The sequence below is a fragment of the Balearica regulorum genome, chromosome 5 (assembly GCF_011004875.1).
Source record: "Balearica regulorum gibbericeps isolate bBalReg1 chromosome 5, bBalReg1.pri, whole genome shotgun sequence".
Classification (NCBI taxonomy): Eukaryota; Metazoa; Chordata; class Aves; order Gruiformes; family Gruidae; genus Balearica; species Balearica regulorum.
This window is the reverse complement of record NC_046188.1, coordinates 63,488,862-63,508,739: the sequence shown is the minus strand read 5'-3', so window position 1 is coordinate 63,508,739 and position 19,878 is coordinate 63,488,862. Positions and strand designations below refer to the sequence as shown.

The window sequence follows — 19,878 nt, the reverse complement described above, 5'->3', positions numbered from 1 at the left end:
TTATGTATTTAGAAGTTCCAAGGTAGTTTTATTCTGGTAAGCGAACAAATTTTAAACCATTCATTGTGTTCAATCATAAATTAATTCTAATTTGCATCTAAAGATAGCTTGAATTAATGACAAAAAAGGAGTTTAAAAAGCATAATTCATCTCTTTATAACGAGAAAAATTTGAAATGTATAGACAAAAAATACAAAGTGTAAAAACGTAAAATAAAAATGTAATGACTCTAACGTATAGTGAGCTATGCTATTATTTAAACAAGACTAAGTAGCATACTGTCTCAAGTTAACAAGAATGAAATGTTGCCAATCAGCGACAATCAGCTTTCTTCAAATAAATAATCACTGCTAGATTTTTAACAAGAACAAAAGCAAAACCCAGAGTAAAGCTAATTATGAAAACCACTTAGACTTAAACCGTCCCACTATGAAAAAAAAAATTAAAGACTTTCTTTTACAAACAGGTAGCTTGGCAAACAGGAACATTTATTTTCCCTCTGCTCCCGAGGCCTTTCCACAAGTAACCCTGTCTACCTAATCTTTCTGCAGCTCCTTTACGGTGCCATCCAGCGCGCTACTTCCCACAGCATGCCCTCGCTCTGCACCTTGCCCCTGTTTATCTACCTTATCAGCTCAGGAAGAAATTTCGGCAAAACTCTTCCTCTGGTCACCGATATCTCTGGGAACCGAACCCATTAAGATATTTCTGACCCCTACTCATGCTATTTTAACTGTCTGTTGTACAGGAAGGAACTGATAAAAATAGGATTACAATGCCCTCACAGATGAACTAGCAGGAGGCTTGATTGTGATTGATGCCTGAATAAATATACAATAACAGGCCCTACATTTCAACACCGCTTTTGATAGAAGGTAAGAAGAAGTATCGGTTTTCACCGCCTGGACTGCAGGACTCTTTTCTCAAATACCTGGGAAGTGCCTCTAATTGAAGATTGAATCTTCTACTTTTAGTCCTATTTCAAATAAAGAGCAGGAGGTGGTTATTAGTAGGTAGGAATGAATATTAGTATTATTTTGTGTGGTACAAAGGTGGATTTCTTCCCACAGGTGCTTACGTGTGGCCCACCCCCAAGTTCAAACAAAGGTCTAAATTCCTTTGAAGTCTAAGTATCTTACCCACAAATATTCAGTGCCAAGGTGCGTCTACTGGAAAAATAAGCAACATCCTAAAAGCTCCGTGGAAAACAAGTGGGCAGGACTTGGAGTTTGGAGTGGGGAGAGGCGGGCTGGATTGCCCAGGTCTTTGACAACTCACCACTTCCTTGGGAGAAGTCCTCAACAGGCATTCGGGCGCAGCCTTGGTCTGGGGAACAGTTTCTATACTAGCGGCACACTAGCCAGCCCATCGTGGGTTTGGATAGCAGCAAGAGAGCACAGTTACTTCCAGCAAACAATTTCAGATGGTTTTCCCTGACTCCACTGTACTGTGGTACAGACTGAAGCCTGTCTGCATTCTTTTAGTCTTTCTTAATAAAATAATCATTAATGAGTGATGCATTTACTATCCCAAAAAGAAATTACAGGAAGTAAGCTCAGCACAGTTTTTATTAACCTTCCTCTTTTTGGAGGAGAGGGCTTCAAGTGTCCTGAAATCACACGTTATCAGCTCCCACTTCAAGTAACGCAGCTATCTATTCCACTTCAACAGTATCTCAAATACGCCCCTTCTTATCCTGCAAAAAATAGACACCTACTTAGCTTTCCAGTGCCACGATCCAGCCAAGTACTTCAGCAAGTACACAAACTTCAAGCAGGCAAACAGTCCCGCTGGCTCCTTTGAAATCATTCATGAAATAAGTCTGCATCTGCTCAGTACCTTGCTATATCATCTTGCTAAAAATAAGTTAACAGTAATTCTTGGCACTTTCACAGTGCTTCACGTTCTGAAACTACTGTCCAAACGGCAAGCAGTGAGGAAAACAGATAAATATTACGAGCCTTATTTTATAGATGAAGAAATCAAGGCAGAAGAAAGCAGTTACTCGCTGCTCCTCGTACAGTTAGACAGTGTCAGAGCTGGGACTCCCCTGCCCTGTCCCCTCGCCCCTACGCTCCATCCTTCGGGCATCGCGCAGCTCTAACTGAAGCACAGCCAGCACAGGCACCGGCTGCCTGCGCTCTGCAGCTCTGCAAACAAACTTTAACAGGGAAGTTCCACTGGTTACTGTATCTGCAGCAATTAATATAGATCAAATACTGTAATTAAAAATAGTCCTATCATTAAACCGTGGTACATACCAGCACAGTATAATTCAAGAAGCAGTAGAAGGACCAGATCTCCTTGAGGTTACATGTTCTTCTACTCGTGTAGTAACTGTGCTAACTATTAATTCTGAAGGCATTTCTGACATGTATGTGATCAGCTCTCACAAACGATGGATGCCTTTCTAGAGCGCTCTCTCTACTCTACACCAAGAACTCACAACCCAAGAGTTTGCCTCCCGAAGAAACCAATGCGTTTATTGCATCTACTTACCCACTTACCTTTCTGAAATATGTTTGAATTATAATTATTTCGCAGCAGTCACCTATGTGAAATCGCCTTTCACGTACATGCATGGGCACAAATCACGTGGCTTTCTGATGGGAGGGTTCAGAAACTTCTTAATGGCTTTCTCCTCAAGGGTTCAACATACTATGAACATACACCAGCTGAGTTTAAAAATGTATCGCAGCCACTTTCCATTCCCTGCTTTGTACAGAAAGCACTTTAATTCATATGGGACATCCTCACACATACAGAAGTACGAAGATACACAGAAGTGCTAATCGTACCGAGATACTTATTCTGTTCTGAAGTCATCGTTCAACAAGACAATACGTGCTGTTTTAGCGTACCCAGCAGTAGATCAAAACCCCAAAAGAAAGCACTGCAGCAATAAGATGCAAAGCATTTGCCCAGTATAAACGTGGCCAGTTCAAAATCTGGAGCAGAGCTGAAGGAGTAACTGCGTCCCTCCCGCAGTCAGCACGCGCTCCCTGTTTTAGGCTCTGGGGAACGGATCAGAAACCCAGCTGACTGGGAGAAGTCTGTATTGACGGGTAATATGGCAGAGCTCAGACCAGTATTACTGACTGTGGAACCGAGACTAAGTTGCCTCCCAGCCTCCCCTCCCTTCCCCAATTTCAATGGGACTTAAATGCTTGCAGGGTGACATCAAAATTGCTGTGTTTCAAGTCACGTAATACAGCGTCTCACTGCTTAGTGTCACTGGAGACGTTGCCCTCTTCAGCAGGGGGAAGGAAGAAGTCCCGTCCCGGAGCGGCCAGTGATGCACGAGCACCAGGCACGCCACGAGCCGGTTCTTCCCTCAGGCTGCGGTACTCCCCAGCCCCAACCAACCGAAAGGTATCAACAAGTGCTCGGGTTTTATGTTGCTATACTTCTGGATTTGCACAGTAGTAAATCAGGGCTGTGACCCATATTTTGGTACCTTTTCTTCTCCTGGTTACGATGATTCAGTTGCAATTTGGGCAGCACACCATTCCAACCAAGCTGTGACAAATAAACTCTCCATGCCACACTTTATAATGTAAAAATTGATTTTTGCACTGAGCTTGTAAAATCAAGCCAAACATACATAAAAGAAACTGAAATTTTTCCAAGATTGTTTTTATTCAACTGCTGACAACACAACTTGTTATTCAAGTTCATATAGATGCACACCATGTAAATGGAAAAAGTCACGAAGCAGAAGATTTTTCCTATTGAATTTAAAATACCTTTGAGTTTGAATGAAATATAAATTCAGTGGGCTACTAACCAAATGATACATACCCCCAAGCTGCACAGCAAGAAAGCACTTAAACCCATGTTGGACTTAAGCAAACACATAAATCAACAGACAATTCAAACTGAAATATTAACAGAAGAATTCTATCTAGAGTACTTTTGTTTTTAAAATCGGATCCTGGAGAAGCAGCGAGAAATGTGGTGCTGATCTATATACCATGAATTAAGGAGTGATACTGAGAGTTATCTCCTAGTAAGTGTAAATTCAGCACAGAATAAAATTACTGTGTAATTGGGGTGGGGGGTGGAGGAGGTGTAATTGCTCTAAGAAAGGAGAATTACAGCTACTCAGCTGCTAAGATTTCAAAGTGCTCTAAATCCAGAGCTCCATTTCATCACATTTAATTTTTGTAAATATATTAAATTCAGTCAAGTCAGTAGATTAAAATAATATAGTAGATTGTATCATCCCAGACTTTGGCAAAATGTGATACGCTCCCTTTTCAAAAACCTAAACCTGGCTTGCCTGTGAGGACTATCACACGGATGAATAGTGGCTAAAGGGCTATAAACAAATAGATTGCAGCAGCACAAGGGAGGTGCTAGTGGATTGCCACAGGGACTGGTATTAGGATCAGTTTTATTTAACATCTTTATTAACGATCTGGAAGAAAGGGTAAACAGTACGTTAATTAAATTCACAGATTTCAATATAGTGAGAGGTGTTATAAACATGACAGTGGGGAAAGAAATTATGCAAAAGCAGGTTAGAAACACTAAGAGAAGTAAAACGGGATTCCTTCTGAAAAAAATGCAGGCTTGTACATCTGAGAACAATTTAAAAAATGTATATAATCATTGAAAGGAAGAAACCCAATAGCCGTTAAGCTAAAACAAAAGACCTAAGGGCAGCAGCTGACAGCAAATTATGTATGAGCTTGCAACATGCATGGGAATAATAATAAAAAGATCTGGGCTCCACACATGGATGTATCACAAGACATCAAAAAGACACTGATGCAAGTCTAGACTTTCTGCAGAAGCAATGAAACATACAGTCACCATGCTACCTCGGTATTGCAAGTAGGCAACTATCTCCACTCAACACACAGTACATCAGTGACAACCACGCGGAATACTGGGGCTGGGTTCTGAGCCTCTTCTGAACATTACCAAAAAAAAACGAAAACCAAAAAACCCCCAACAAAACAAAACAAAACACACCCCCCACACCCCCCAAAAAAACCCAAACTACCAAAAACCTGCCAACCAACATCCAGGAATATAAAAAAAAAAAACCCTCACCAGAAATAAGAAAGAGCAAAATAGAGAAATCTGAAAGGATTACAAAGACTGTGTATATAATGTCATTGACACAGGGCCTGAAAGGTGCAAGAATGAAAGGCACACAAAAATCTTTAGGCTCATCTCATCAAGTATGACACAATTTGGATTTTTTTATAAATACGAAATGAACATAAGAAGAATATAAGCAGAACATCAGTTCCCATTAATAACACCTACTACACTAAGGAACAATCTGGAAAAGGATTTGCTAAAATTCCTTTTCTTCATTCACTAAAACTGGGCAAAACATTAAAAATACAGTGTAGGAGACAATCCTGTGATAGCAGAATGACTTAATAGGTCTTTTCCATCTCTAACTTCAATGACTCCGTAAGAGACAATAAGCAGAGAGACAACCCTCTGCAAAATTAAATCACTGGGAATCAACCGGAGAACGAAAATTAAATCATAGAAAAGTATTTTCTTCTTTGTAAGCATTAGCATTAATCACATGCAAAAGTAAAATATTAGTTAATTTGATTCCCTGTGCCTTCCAGACTCTGGTCAAAATGAATCAATGCAGGAAGAGTGATTTCTGTGATAACTGGGGAAATGATAGGGAGAGAGGGGAAAAAAGAAGAAAGAAAACAAACCAGTAGAAATAGGTGGCAGGAATGAAATGACCAAAAGGGGACTAGAGAAAAAAATGTGTTAGGGGGCTCTATTTCTTCTGAATTCAGAACAAGGTATTTAAAATTTCACAGTGGTGGCTTTATCCAAAGATGGCTAGAATTGGAAAGAAAATCACCTCGGACAGTACAAACTAGGACTAAATTAAGTGACTGTTATTAGTAGTCTGCAAACCTCTTTAAAAAAATGGCTTCACTATATGGCACCTTCAAACGGTTCGCCCTCTGGAACACCTCAGGCTCGCCGCAGGGAGACGAAGGTGGTAACTCAGAATCCCAGCTCCCCCTCAACCGACACAACCAAAGAGCAGGCGCAATGAATTTGCAAGGCACGATACGTTTGGGAACCCCTTCTCCTCAACTGCTGCGAACCAGGTTACTCGGGTGCGCGTAAGCTATTCGTGTCGGGATCATGTCAGCGCGGAGGCACAACCCGAGGCGTGACATCTGCACTGCGTCAGCCCAGGCAGGGAGGTGTCACGCTGGTATTTAACTCTGCTCTTTAGGCCATCAAAGGTCAAACTGGACAAACCACGAGCCTAACGAAGCGGTTTGTAGCTGGGGGTGAGGCGGCACAAAGCCTTTCAAATCAGCGGTGAAATGATGGCATGAAGCGGTAAGGGACCAGTTCTCAGCAGGGCCAACAAGGATTCAGGCGTGGGCTTCACTGCAAGTCAAGACTGGGCCAGTTTTGTAAATTCTGATAATTTAAACTTGCGCACTAAAGAAATTGAGGGACGTACAGAAAAAACAGGCAGCGACACAGCAAGAGGCAAGCAGAGCAGCTGAGACAAACCCTGCTGCCTCGGGGCCAGGGTTTTTTCCAGACAGCAGGCTCAGTTCTTTAGTTCGGTGACAGACTTTATTGAGCTGGCAAAGAAATACGTAATCAACATAACAAAAACTTTACAAAATAAAAATCAAAGGAACAGTATAGAAAAAATAACTAGGGGTCTGGTTTGTTTCTTCTGATACATTTTAAAAATAGATAACTTTCCTCCTACAGGGAGGAAACACTGTATTTAATTAGAAGCATAAATCATTACACTTTTATGGTTAGTAATATCTTCTATAATGAAACTAGATTAGTTTCTCACTACATATGCTGTTTATTGTTCAAATTTTACGGTAAGTTCTAATAATGGAAGTGTTACAGAACAGTTTGGTTTGGGCTTTTTTTGTTTATAGTCCACCAACTTTTAGATTATCTTTTGTTATATACGCCATCAGCAGAAATCTGTCTGGCTGCAGAAAAATACGCACTATCTTAAATGACCCTCTGAACGTTACGGGGATAGATTTATCTTTAAAACTCTTTTTATAGAGTTTAAAACTTAGCCCCCTCCCTATCTGCGCTCAGAGGTTGAATTTTAATCCTCGCACTTAAAGACGGGGCAGGTTCTTCTCATTGAAAAGGCAGCTAAGGAGGGGCTGGTTCCGCTGCGACAGGATCCGTCCTCAGCTGCCGGTTAGCTCTCTATCAGCGCGTGTCTACAAATGTCACTAACTTAAGCAATTTTCTATAGGACTGCAATTATTTTCCTCTTTCTATTTTCCCCATCCTACAGCAACACAATCAAGACGTAAACACAAAGAAAGCGCAGCAGACACATCGCTGATTTCATTGCCATTTAAGACAACCCCAGCAGCTCGGTGCCGTGGACTGATGAGGAAAGCACATTAAGCACTTGCAACAGAACATCCAAGCAGCCCTGTTTTGCAGCCTGATTAATAGAAACAACCTCTAAGGACTAATCACAAGTCGAGCCCTGTTTTGTAGATTAATAGAACAAAGGCACAAGAGAATAGGGAAGGTTACAGGACTGGAATATAAATAAGAAAAGGTGTACACTCTAGGTAGTTTGACTGCTAGTAATTATCAGCTAAAGGCACAGCCTTATGGCGAGATCTCACCGTTCTGCGCTACAGCAGCTCACTTCCAGATGGACGATCATCCTCTGCATCTCCGAGTAATTTACCTGTACTTGAACTCCAAAATTTATGAAACAACAAGATCCTTCTCTGAAACAAAGCATACTTTCATCTCACACTTTAAGTATCACTTAAATTCCTGTTGATATTAGATGATTATAAAATTCGCAGGAACTATTTTACTTTTCAGTTATGCATACATGGATCAGCAAATACAACACTGACATATAACGAACGACTGTTACTCAAAACACTGCTGCCACTGCAATATGCTCGCAGATGCTAAGACCCAGCCGAGATCCCACGTATCCCATCTAACCCTGCGAGGAGGCGTGCTGCTCCTGCCCTGCCATCCTGGGCAGCGGATTTTCCCGGACCTAAGCAGGATTCCACCTCATGAGGAAAAGGTACTTGATCAGAGAAAGTCCTACAAATAAATCCCTTTGAAACAAAATGCGAGATAATGTCCGTTTTTTCATTACCTGGAGTTTTGCCCATGTTCAGCAATTAGAAGTTACGCATGAACTATGTGCACTGCCTACAAAAATACCATACGGAAAATGATGGAACTTTTTTGTGCCTCCAAGGAAAAAAGCTTCTCTGCTTTTGAAAGTATTCGGTTTGATTGGCTGTAACAAAAAGTAGTGAAGATAACAGCAACACAAAATGCTGTGTCTGTGCCTGCTTCAGAGTTCAAGAACAATTGCAGGTACCACTCAAAGCCAGTGCTTCATTAAACACGTGCAACCTGCTGTACAAGATCCTGAATGAACTAAAAAAAGCCCTTCTAACTTCAGGAGGGATGGATTTCATCCTTTGTGTGACACAGTATCTCTTTACCTACAGGGAGGTTAAACAATATTTTCAGAGTAATTTATACTCGACTTATTTTCACATTTTCCAAGCTTCCCCAAAAGCTCTGCCTTTTCCAATGCTATACACACAAGAACATAAGCAACATCATTCTTGAACCTTCTAAGCTTAGGAGCTTATAAAAAAGTATCCTCATGTTAGACAATGAAGACATTCTTCCTTGAAATGCTACCGTCTAGGTTTCTCAACAAATACAAACCCTGTGTTACATTCACAAACAGAAGAGGGAGACAAATTTACTAACGACTGAAAGAAACAATTCAGGTACCCAGAACCCTGGAGATTGCAGTGTACTGGGGCATCCCACATTAAGAACGGGAACACAAACTAGCACTGTTTGCCTTTCTCCTCCATTTTTCCTGCGACGTAGGACATGGAAGTGTCCAAAGCAGCCCAGATGGAACACCAAGAGAGGTGTTAAAGAGAACACCTTTCTTGCAGTGTCTTTTTATTACATTCCCAGTTTTGGAAACAAGATGCATTAAAATCTGTGCCAGGAAAAGGAGATTGAAAAGATTCATCCTCCCTTCTTGCCTAAAGCTTTCTTATATAAAGTTTGAGGCGATACACAATCTGTAAGTATATTCCCAAGGTACAACCTTGTAAACCTTACTCAAGAGAGCAATACAGTTAGCAGCTGCAAATGTCAGTAAGATACACTCATTCATGTATGTACAGAAATAAACTGGCTTTTTGAAGAACCAGACCACAAAACTTTCTTGTCAGTCCTACCCATCCAGCAAATGCTGCTGAAGCATCAAAACGGAAGGCGGGAGCTCTCCAGAAACAGGATAGACAGGCTGCCAGATCTACAGATACAATACTCAAGTACTCACAACATTACTTGCAAAATAAATACGACACACTTGTCAGATGATTTCAAATCATCACGAGCTCATTTTCTACGAAGTATTATTTCCTTTGTCACAGTAGCCATAGGCACAGCGTTTCCAAGCACGACATACATGTCCGTATGGGAGGCAAACAGTTAAGCACGCATATTAAAGGATACCGTGTTTAGCGTGTATCTAAAACGCTGAAGAGGAACAACGCAGAATGAAATTCCTAGGTGGCAACTTCCATTACTTTCTCTCAGGTACACTGTGCAGGTTGTAAAACCATGTCCTTGTCTGTGCAAAATTAGCCAAAGAGGCAGCATGGCATCGCAACTTGTGAGGCCTTCTCTACTTACTCAAGGGTGTACATAACAGCCACATCTACGAAGGCACAATGATAAGCTGTTGACATCCTCCTGCTTGTAAACCACTGCCTAAGCCTTCTCCCTGTGTGCACATACACAAACATAGCTCTCAAATATCAAAATCTTAATATGGCTAACTAGCAGAGTCAGAAATGTCAGCAACTCCCATGCTTTAGATGCACACAAACCATAACATAGACTAGCACCTAAACATTTTAGAGGTGGTTATAAATATCCAGCGGTCTCATTGATTTTCAACTGAATCCATGAGTGGTGACCACTTCTGAAATACGGTGCCAGATCTATTCTACTGAATGGATTCTCATGAAAATCTGATGAATGTAGCTGTCACTCTTGACCTTTATGTCTATGCTCAGATTCACGATCAGTGTTCTCTTATTTGAAGTACTTGTGCAATTTTTGCTTTATTTCATAGCCTCTGTGAATTACTTTAAGCATTTTATACACATGTCAGGGTAAAGTTAGCATTCTGATCAATAACTATTAGATAAATATGACCCAAATCATCCTGAAGACAGTCATGAGAAATCTTATCCTTCACTGGGAGCTAACAAAATCTAGTCACTTGCTACTTGACTTACTTTTGTATTAAAACCAAATACAATTTTTCAAACACAGTTTCTCTTTCATTGCTATTGCATTTTATCACCATCACATCATCTGAATTTTATCATCAGCTCTACCACAGGCAATGTAAATTCTTCCAAATTTTTTCCCGTTAGTCCTGAACGGATGAACTATGAAAGACGCCACCTGTAGACTACATCAGTTTCTCACACCTGACAGTATGCAGGACAAGACCTACCTTCTCCCATCACCCTCTCCACCCCAATCTCATTCATTTCACCACATCTTGTAAAGACACTTGAAAGTATCCCTATTTTTCAAATTACAATTTAACTCAGCAAAGCTGTTAACGTGCATATTTGTACATAACGGATAATTATATATATTTAATTAAAGCTGAGTCAGTGGAAGTACCCATCTCCCAGACTTGGCACATTTAGGTACCTTGTTGAAGTGTGTGTGTGGGTGTTTCCGCTACATTTTTCCAGTGTGGGTTGACACTCACCCTGTGAAGGTATCAGCCCATGGAGTCTCTTCTCACTCAGAGTCACAACGCCTGACTTAGCAAGGATTCATGCATCCAGTGCTTTTAAAGGGGCGGCACTGCTGGTAACTCCCCACCAAACGCACCGATGGGGTGTTTGGATCTAGATACCCTGCTGGAAACACACACACGTTCACGCACGTTGGGCTGGATGAGGCTCACCCTTCCAGCAGTACAGCTCTCATGTAGCCCACCAACCCCTACAGCAAAGTCTTGGTCTCCCACTTTGCTCCCGACTGGAGTCCTGGTTTCTCTGGCACCTTCAGCGGCCCTGAACCTCCTCCTGCTCTGAGCTCCAGCAGCCTGGCCCTGGCTGGCACTTGCCCACACCTCCCACAGCCTGTCTGCCTGTCACTCAAAGCATCCAGCTGCTCCCTACTTCTTCTTGCTTTGGGTATACCACATAGGGGCAAGGAAGGAAAGAAAGTAATCGGGCTTGAAGAGCACCACCCAATGCAGAATTTGTTCTGATGTCAGCTCGTCAAAGTCCAAGGTCCTCTCTTACTTCTTCACTCTCCTACTGTGGAGTTGTCCTCAACTGAATAATTTTTTGGTTAACCTTAACAGCATGGTATTTTCAATTTTGTCTTTCTTCCCTTCTGCCCTAGACCACCACGAAGCGGTACGGCACACATACAGGTAGAAGAAAATGGAAAAGTAGGAATTGTGAAGTGCAGAAGCCACACGGAAGAATTTATTCAAGCAAGCATCAACATAACACACCGAGTCCGATCCTGGAAGGAACAGTGTACTTCTGCATTTGGGTTAACTCTCACCTTCCCTCCTCTTTCCCCAGCTCCCATTCTCTAAGGGTTTTCAGGCCTCCTCCCAAGGCAAAGTCTGTAGCAGCTGAGTTGAAAATGTCAGGAGTTTGGTAGTATTCTAGTTAACCCATACTCTTCCTAACTCCTTGCTGGGTGCAAATGCTTTCTGCCTGCTCAGCACACACAAATGCCAGACTGACCACTGGGTTATCCCAGCGTTCAGCAAAAGGAAAGCAAACTTTTTGTTCCTGGACAGCTGGCAAGTGAAAAAAAAACAACCCCAAAACAAAGCAAAACTACCAACACAACTTGTGGGTTTTGTATGCACAACTTGTATATCAAAATGACCTCAATGTTGAGCAAACCGCACTTCAACCTACGAACAGGAGATCACCATAAATAATTAGCACCTCAAGAGCACAGCTCATGCTCATTCCGGATCTTTGCTTTTTTGCGCAGCACCTACCACACTCCCAAAAAAGGGTGCAGGAATTAAGAGACTGAGCAGATTCCCACAATCACCTGCTTGGTACTGCTCCGAAGGAGTTCAAATCCCTGTTTCCACACTAGGAAAGATTCAAAAAAGTTAGGAGAGCCACCATTTGACGTCTGTTTTAACTGGCTAGACTTCCACCCACAAATAGACACAGTTTATGTGTTAAACTAGTAATGAATACTCTAAAGTTCTTATTTCCTGTTGAAGCCAAGCCTGAAGGAAAGGTTCAGAGTCCATGATTTGCCTCGGTGCCAGGATGCATAGCTGTCCATAGAATTAGCTAAGACAGGTTAGCGTCATAGTATTAAAAATGACTAATGAGATAATATATTTAAAATTACAAACATGACACTATTTAAAAGGAATGAAAGGGTGGAAGGGGGGGGAAGAGGGGAAAAAGAGAGGGGAGGAAAGGAGGGAAGTGGGGAAAAGGAAGAAAGCAAACAAGCTTTTAAAAGTAAACAGGGTAATTTTTTACTTAGAAGTGAATCTGATATAAAGGAAACTGAAGAAAAATCAGCGATATTCCCAAAAAGGCAAAAACCGTAAACAAAGAGCTGCAATTCTAGACCAGAGGGAATACGTTCTTCGATCCTAAAATGAGACTTGAAGGACAAATGCCAAGAAAAATGAAACAGAAGTCTGCACCTTTAAACAAAACCACGCTACAGCGGCGCTGTGTTTGTTTAACACGCAGACAGAAGAGTTCAGTCTTCGCCAACACGTTTCCCAGTTGCCGACTTGTACTGCGTAAAGCCAGAATTCCTGAAAAACTGGTACACCACCAAGTCCCATCCAGTCTCCCCCTGCTTTCCTCGCTGCTAAATAGCAATGAAGAACTTCATTGCTGAGCAGTTCAATTTCTATTCCTCCTTTTTTGAGGCGCGAGCTAATTGCCAGCTAAGACTATGAAAATAAAAGAAATGAGATCCATTCCAACTCATCAGTATATCTGAATCCTATCATGTGAGTTGCCAATTGGTTTTCCAGTCCTCACACTCAATATCTGCTGTTAATTTGCTTGCTATTTCAAGAACTTGAAGACTGTCAGCAAAATCCATGATGCATTACAAAACTTATAATTGAAAAGAAAAAAAAAACAACCAACATCTGATGGTTTTCTGACAGGATAAACACAAAGTCTGAAAACACTGATCAGAAGAAGGGAGAGGTACTTAGAGCTACTTGTCCTAAAATATGATTGCAAATGAAGCGGTGAAAGAAACAGAATTATAGAAATAATGCAAAACCATCCGATTAAACCCCCAAATTTTCCACTGGGCTAAAAAGAGAAGAAAAAAATTGCACAAAACGTTACTTTTCAAAGGAGATGACTGAACCTGCCTATACTTTCTTAAGGCTGCATTATCTATGCCAATTAAAATTTTGCTTCTGAAAAAGAGTTAAGGCACTTCCTCTAGATTTACTAAAAAAAGCAAATGAAAGCCTTGGCTTCGCAGAGGTGAGCGATAGTGAGCCGTTTGTTCTTGACCTCTGGATCACCCTACAGATCAAATTCTTGGACATAGGAAAAACCCACCAGTATTCATTAAAAGCAACTGGGAGGCCAGCTCTGTGCTTCTGTTCTTGAGACCTGAACAAGCTACAACTTGACAAATGTGCAGGATATTGCTGAACAATGCGGCTGTTCCTGTCAGAAGGGAAGAGCTTTATTCCCGGCTTCATTCAGGATGAATTGATTTTCATCACAATGATGCAAATCGCAGATCTCAATCATTATTTAAATAATCAATTTTAATCTTTTACGTTTGTGCTTTTCAGTTTCTTCCATAAAGTAGACACCGTTAACCATTAAAATGCATTGATTTATATCAAATTAGCTTTTATTTTAAACACATTCTTGCCTCAAAAAGATCCATCTATAGTTATCTAAACAAACATATATGCTGAAAGTCTTGGGTCTTCAGTTTCACTTTCATTCTGCTAGACATGGATGGAATTTGCCCATATATTTTAATAGCTAAAAATAATGTAAATGATTGCTTTATTAGATTATTTTATACTTATGGCTTGTGACATTTTTTGTGGAATTTTTACGGAGAACAGAACTTAAAATCCATAAATAAGCCTATTGCCTCATTACTCATGAAGGTAAATAGCATAAATTTCTACGCACACAAACTAAAGTTTTTCAGAATACTTTTTCATTTCATCTATTTTCGTCTTTCAAACAAACCAAAAAGACTACCTGTTAGAGCTGAATAGCAGAACAAAATAAAAGAGGAAAATATCCTCCCTGAACAATTGTTTCTGTCAAAACGTGGTTTAAACAAATTCTGACTCCAGTTAACTGCAGTTCTCTGGTGGTTTAAATGCTTTTAAGGCTTCATTAGAAAACAGACATTGCTAGAATATTTGTATTCAAACATCTACAGTAGACTATAGTAATTTCAGTCCTTAGCATGGATCAACAATTTCAAATGTAATTTAAAAAAAACACATGTATTTTAAAATAACAACATTTGAATTTAAATAAAACTTGTATGTATTCACTTCAATGCAGTCAGCACCCGAAGGTGCAGTAAAACCCAGTCTGTCTCTCCTTGCCCTTTCACAGATACATCAGTACGAGTTATGCTCACATATACTTCACAAAGAGAGTTTTAAGATTTAAAAATTCCTATATCCATTACTGTTTGTATTTTTTGTCCTGTTCAGTAAGTAGCCTCAATGTCAAATTTCCAAAGGAGAAAAATGTTTCCATTGGAATCTTTAAAAGTTTGGACTGCATAAACTATCAATTATTTTCTCACCAAACAAGCCAGGTTCATAGGGCAAAGTCGGAAGGAAGAGAAAGGAGGGAAATGTTTTTGTGGATTGTTATCTGCAGACCAAACGGAAAATCTTCAGCCATTTTGCTCCTTCAAGCTACATCAAAGCAATCTCCTATTTAAGGTGTGAAAATGTCAGCTACGTTCTCCACCTCTGAAAACCAGCAGAGGTCCAAACATGATTCGTGTCCCACCCTTCTCTTTTCTCTTTTCGGGGCCGATACTCCTGTTTTCAACTCCCCTCCAGCTAATGCCATTTAATACTCTCAGAACCATCAGGCTAAATTCAAATTTTCTGCTCCTTAGAGGCTGTTGATATGCACCACCGCACATTCCAATTGCAAATACACATGAATGCTCCCGTGTATTGTAAGTTATTTTCTACATACAAATTCTACTAAATTGTAAGTTAGGAGGCACTACTTGAATTCTCTTAGGTCTTTAGAAAGCTTTCAGATGTACCATGAGTAATAACATGTAATGAATATGGACTGCTATTTCTTTTCTGTAGTTACACTGAGTTGGCAATTTACATTTTCTAAATAGATAGATGACTTATAGCCAGTTTTCCCAGTATTCTGGCAATTACTTCTTAGAAACCCCTGACAGGCTGAAACCTCCAGAATTCACAGCTGTTATTCTTGGTTTGATCCCTCTTTTTAAATTAAAACCAGTAGCTTTATCAGCAAATGAGAATTTTTTCCCTCTGGAAATACTTACAAAAATGCACATAAATTGAACATGCCAACTTATCTCATTTTAGGGTTGGAGCATCTTCTAGGTTAATGACCAGTGTTCCACTTCTGTGACAGAACTAATTGGGGTAAGGAGGCCATAAATACATAGAAAACCCGCACAAATTCTCTTCCTTTGGGGTAATATGAAGATTTATAGTAGCAGAGTGAGATGTGATTGGAGGGGAAGGAGAAAAAAATTTAAGAAGTGCTAGCAGGCTTGTCTGCTCATTCCGTCTCAGTTTCCAGGCACAGAACAGATTTGGAACAGATTTGTCTAGTACCTAGTGACTTTTCCTTCCTCTCAAAGACCAATGCAGTAAACTAGCTGAATTTTCACGTTTTCCAGGAACCATCATTATTAAACCAAAAGAGAAAGAGAGAGAGAGAAAGAAAAGACGACACAGCATCTCTACGCTCCGAACACAGACTAGCTGATCTAAAAAGCTGTATTCAAAATGATAGCCTCAACTCCACATCAACAGTTGCTCAAAGCATGCTTTGACAACAGCTTTTCACAGCTGAACACAATGAAACATCCTTCAAGAGAGAGAAGCCTGCACTTGGTTGGAGCTGAGCATGCCTTTCTAGCAATCTAGCTTCATTTCCCATTGATCACTAATCAGAAAAATCCAGTTATCAATGGATTATAGGGAGGAATAATTAAGATTTATCTTTCACGACTAGGTCAGAATACGTATGCCAGTCACTTGTTACGGTTAAAACAACTCCGTTCCTTGATGTGGCATCCCTTAGTATTTCAGAACAAACATTCTAAATGCATGTGTGTACCTGCACAATGAAAGAACTTCTAAATGCAATTGGAGACAAAAGGATAACAGATTGCCATCATGGATTTGGGAAGCAAAAGAGGAGAAAAAAAGATCACTACATTTTGCCAGTACATACAAATGTAAATGTAAAGGCATATCACACAGTTCTCCATTTCAGAATGCCAAGCTCCCTCCTCCCCAGACTTGGATTCTATGTTCTCCAGACCTCTCCGGCAGCTTTGTAAGCAGAGTTCAGGTAAATCTGCCCCAAATAAATTTGAAAAGATGCCTACACTTCGTAACCATTGGACGCCTGCAGAATACAAGCCCTCTGAGTCTGAGACATACATATGAAAGAAGGTGAACACAATTTCAATCTTAGCAGCTCACACAGCTGCTCACCTTGCAGCAAGTCTCACATCCACTTCACACCATCCAAGGCCTTATGTGCCCCATCTTCTTCTGCGTGTTATATGCTGCTATAACTAAAAAAATCACTTTGAAATGTCTTTAAGAGATGATTCTGAATGAAGATCATCTTTCCCAATTAGCTGATACTGCAGGATTGAGAGTTTGGGGGTTTTTTTAGCTAAGCAATGTCAGGCTGATTTAAACTACTAGCTAAAGGCTATGACTTAAAAAAATTAGTAGCTTAAGTCAAGAACGTGACTAGATCGCAGTTTTCTAGCCAGCGTTTATGTACACAATATGACAAAAAAAGCACTGTCAGAAGCATTGTCAATGTGTGTGGTGTCACACGAATCACCAAGGCCTGCAGGCCAAGTGAACAGTCAGTCGAGATGAGATGAAGGGGGAAATTTATAACGTCTGTATAGGTTTGCCCCATTCTTTGGTTCAACTCTCCTCTACTTTCACCTTTAAAGTAAGCCTGACATCAAAAATTTAAGTTATAAGCTTCTAATAAACCCTTCTTATAGGTGTGCATAAATTAGCATCTAAATACTTCAGCTGACAATTGAGACCGCCAAGTAGCATGTTGATTATCACCATCACTGCAGTTCAGGTTTCTGGTGGAGCCTGAAAGGACTGCGGCTGTTAGCAGCATGAGGATTTAAAACAAGTGCTACCCAAGACTCCACACAGAGATAGCAGGCATCACAAGTAAACAACATGTAGAAAAAACAAGGAAGGGCCTCCTTAGTACAAAACTGGACAGCAATTTTTCCTGCATGTGCTTGGCACAAGGGTGGAAGGAGATCACAACCGGCTTGAAATCTCATTATCACAACTTTACAAGCAAAAGAAAATAATGCCTAGAACTGATCAGAATCAATGCTTAAAGCACCTGCTGCCTTGTACCATGTGCTGTGTGGGCGTTAAATGCTATCATACTAATCTATTAGCACAGCAGACATAAATATCAAAACTGCATACAATATAACGGACCTTCCCTAATACATATGAAGATGCCACTACAGCTAATCCGCAAGCACAGAGTGGATATTGAGTCCACAATTTAAGTGCATTCAGCAGGCAGAACAGAAATTGCAATTCCTTTTGCGTTACTTCACACGCATGGCTAAATATAGGCTATTTACCCACAAAAAATGTGGCAATTGTTTCGGGGTGGTTTACTGCTAAGTTTGATACTGTTCTGCAAGGCAACACAACAAAGCAGCTTCATGCATTTTCAGCAGGAATGATTCCTGCTGTGGTTCAAGTAATAAATAGCAAAGAAAGTTTAAATTGAGACTTACCACGGGGCACCGTATATTCGGAATCCTTTAACAGTTACCTCTGAATCTTGTAAGTAAATACTATTTGTCAGGAGTGACTGAACATTGTCAAAGTCCTCTGGTTTCAATTTGGACACAGAGGGAAAGCGGTAGTAATCTTGTTTAACAAGGTCTGCCATGAATTCCTTATCAAATGTCAGTTCATGATTCCCAGCAATCACTATTTTATATTCATATGGTAGGTTTCCTGAAATAACAAAAAAGAGGACTTAATTAGCACATTTTCCTCCCACGCCAGCATTGCCGGCACAATAAGTAGACAGCTAGCAGTGACAGAATGAAATACCCAAGATCCGCGTGCATCTCCACGCTGAGCAGAAGTTATTAATGCTGCTTCTCTTCCACTGAATGAAACGGTGTTAAAGTGTAAAGTAACGTCACACAAAGCAATGTCACAATTGTACTGCACAGTTAAACACTGCAGAGTTAAACAAAACAAGCTGGTAGGCACCAAACCAGCTCCAAAGGTGGCATAAACCACCACTGCTCCCTCGCTTTCAACTGATGACGCACTGATTTAGGTTAGCCTAAACGTGACACCACGTCCTACCACTTAATTCACAGGACTGGGTCAGAGTCAGCAGCTCTGTGTCCTAATCCACAGGAGTGAGGGGCAGTGAGATACCTCAGGTGTCTGGGTGGCTGGACCAGAGACTGCAGTGTGCCCCACAAGTACATCCTGAGGGTACCAGGCATGCGGTACTGAATTAGGCTGCTAGTGCTGTTGTGGGTTTTTTTAATTACGCCATTATTTGGATTGATTTGTGTTCAAGTGGCATTTATTCCAGACCTAGCCTATTCTCCAAAGCTCCAATTCACCTGCAACGGACTTTCACATTACCATTATTATTACATGGTTTATGGTGGTATCTCATTTCTGTAAGTACACATGTAGAAGAAACCATGAAACTTGGGCAAATAAGACATAAGGTAGGAAAAAGGAAATCTGGTTAATTCATGTACTGTGAGGGCCAGAGATGAAGAGTACAGGCTTGATCACCCAATTCAGGGCAACTATTCCCATCGTTTGGAACAAGGCATGGATCAGGCCCACGGAATCAGATTTTTGGAGTTCAGAGACAGATTATTCAAGCACTTGGTACCAACAATCAGTGCCAGATCTTCCAAATAAACATACTGGGTGCTGAGCTCCCTTAAAAATACGGTCCCATACTGTGGTGTCTTCACAGAAGTTGGGTTCTTTTACAAAATCTGTCCCACTGTAACTTGCCAAAAACTGTATGTAAGTTTGCGTCCAAGCTAACTTCTACTGCCTTCACCATAAGCCTGATTTCCTAGTCTTATACCAAATCATTCATTTTGGTGTTTATTCCTAATAGTAATTTAGAAAAGGTTGGGTTTGTGTTGTTTGGTCATTTTGTGGTTTGTTTTGTTGGTTGTTTTTTTTTCATAAAGGCACCAAAATGCATGTGGAAATCTACGGGTCCATCTTCCAGCTCTGGTACTCCCAACATCTGCCCTGAGGAATGCAGAATCGGATGCTATATATGTCTCGTGAATACAGTTCTCCAAACAGATGTGGCTTTACTAGTTTAAAACTTGTCTTTCAACTTTCAAAACTGTTTAGGTTTGTGTTGTTTTTAAAAAAGTAAGTTTCAAAGTAAAACTGTAAGTATTTACAACAAGATTAACTTTCCCCTAAATAAGACTTACAGGGAACCAGTCAAACCC

General features: G+C 40.6%; 1 protein-coding gene across 2 annotated transcripts in view; it reads right to left on the bottom strand.

The window, feature by feature from the left end:
* Window positions 1–19,878, bottom strand: part of MPPED2 (metallophosphoesterase domain containing 2) — a 107,958-nt gene that overhangs the window by 30,440 nt on the left and 57,640 nt on the right. For both annotated transcript variants that reach the window (XM_075755295.1, XM_075755296.1), the window contains exon 4: window positions 18,148–18,373. In XM_075755295.1, coding sequence (XP_075611410.1) covers window positions 18,148–18,373 — 226 coding nt within the window. The remainder of the gene's footprint in view (window positions 1–18,147; window positions 18,374–19,878) is intronic.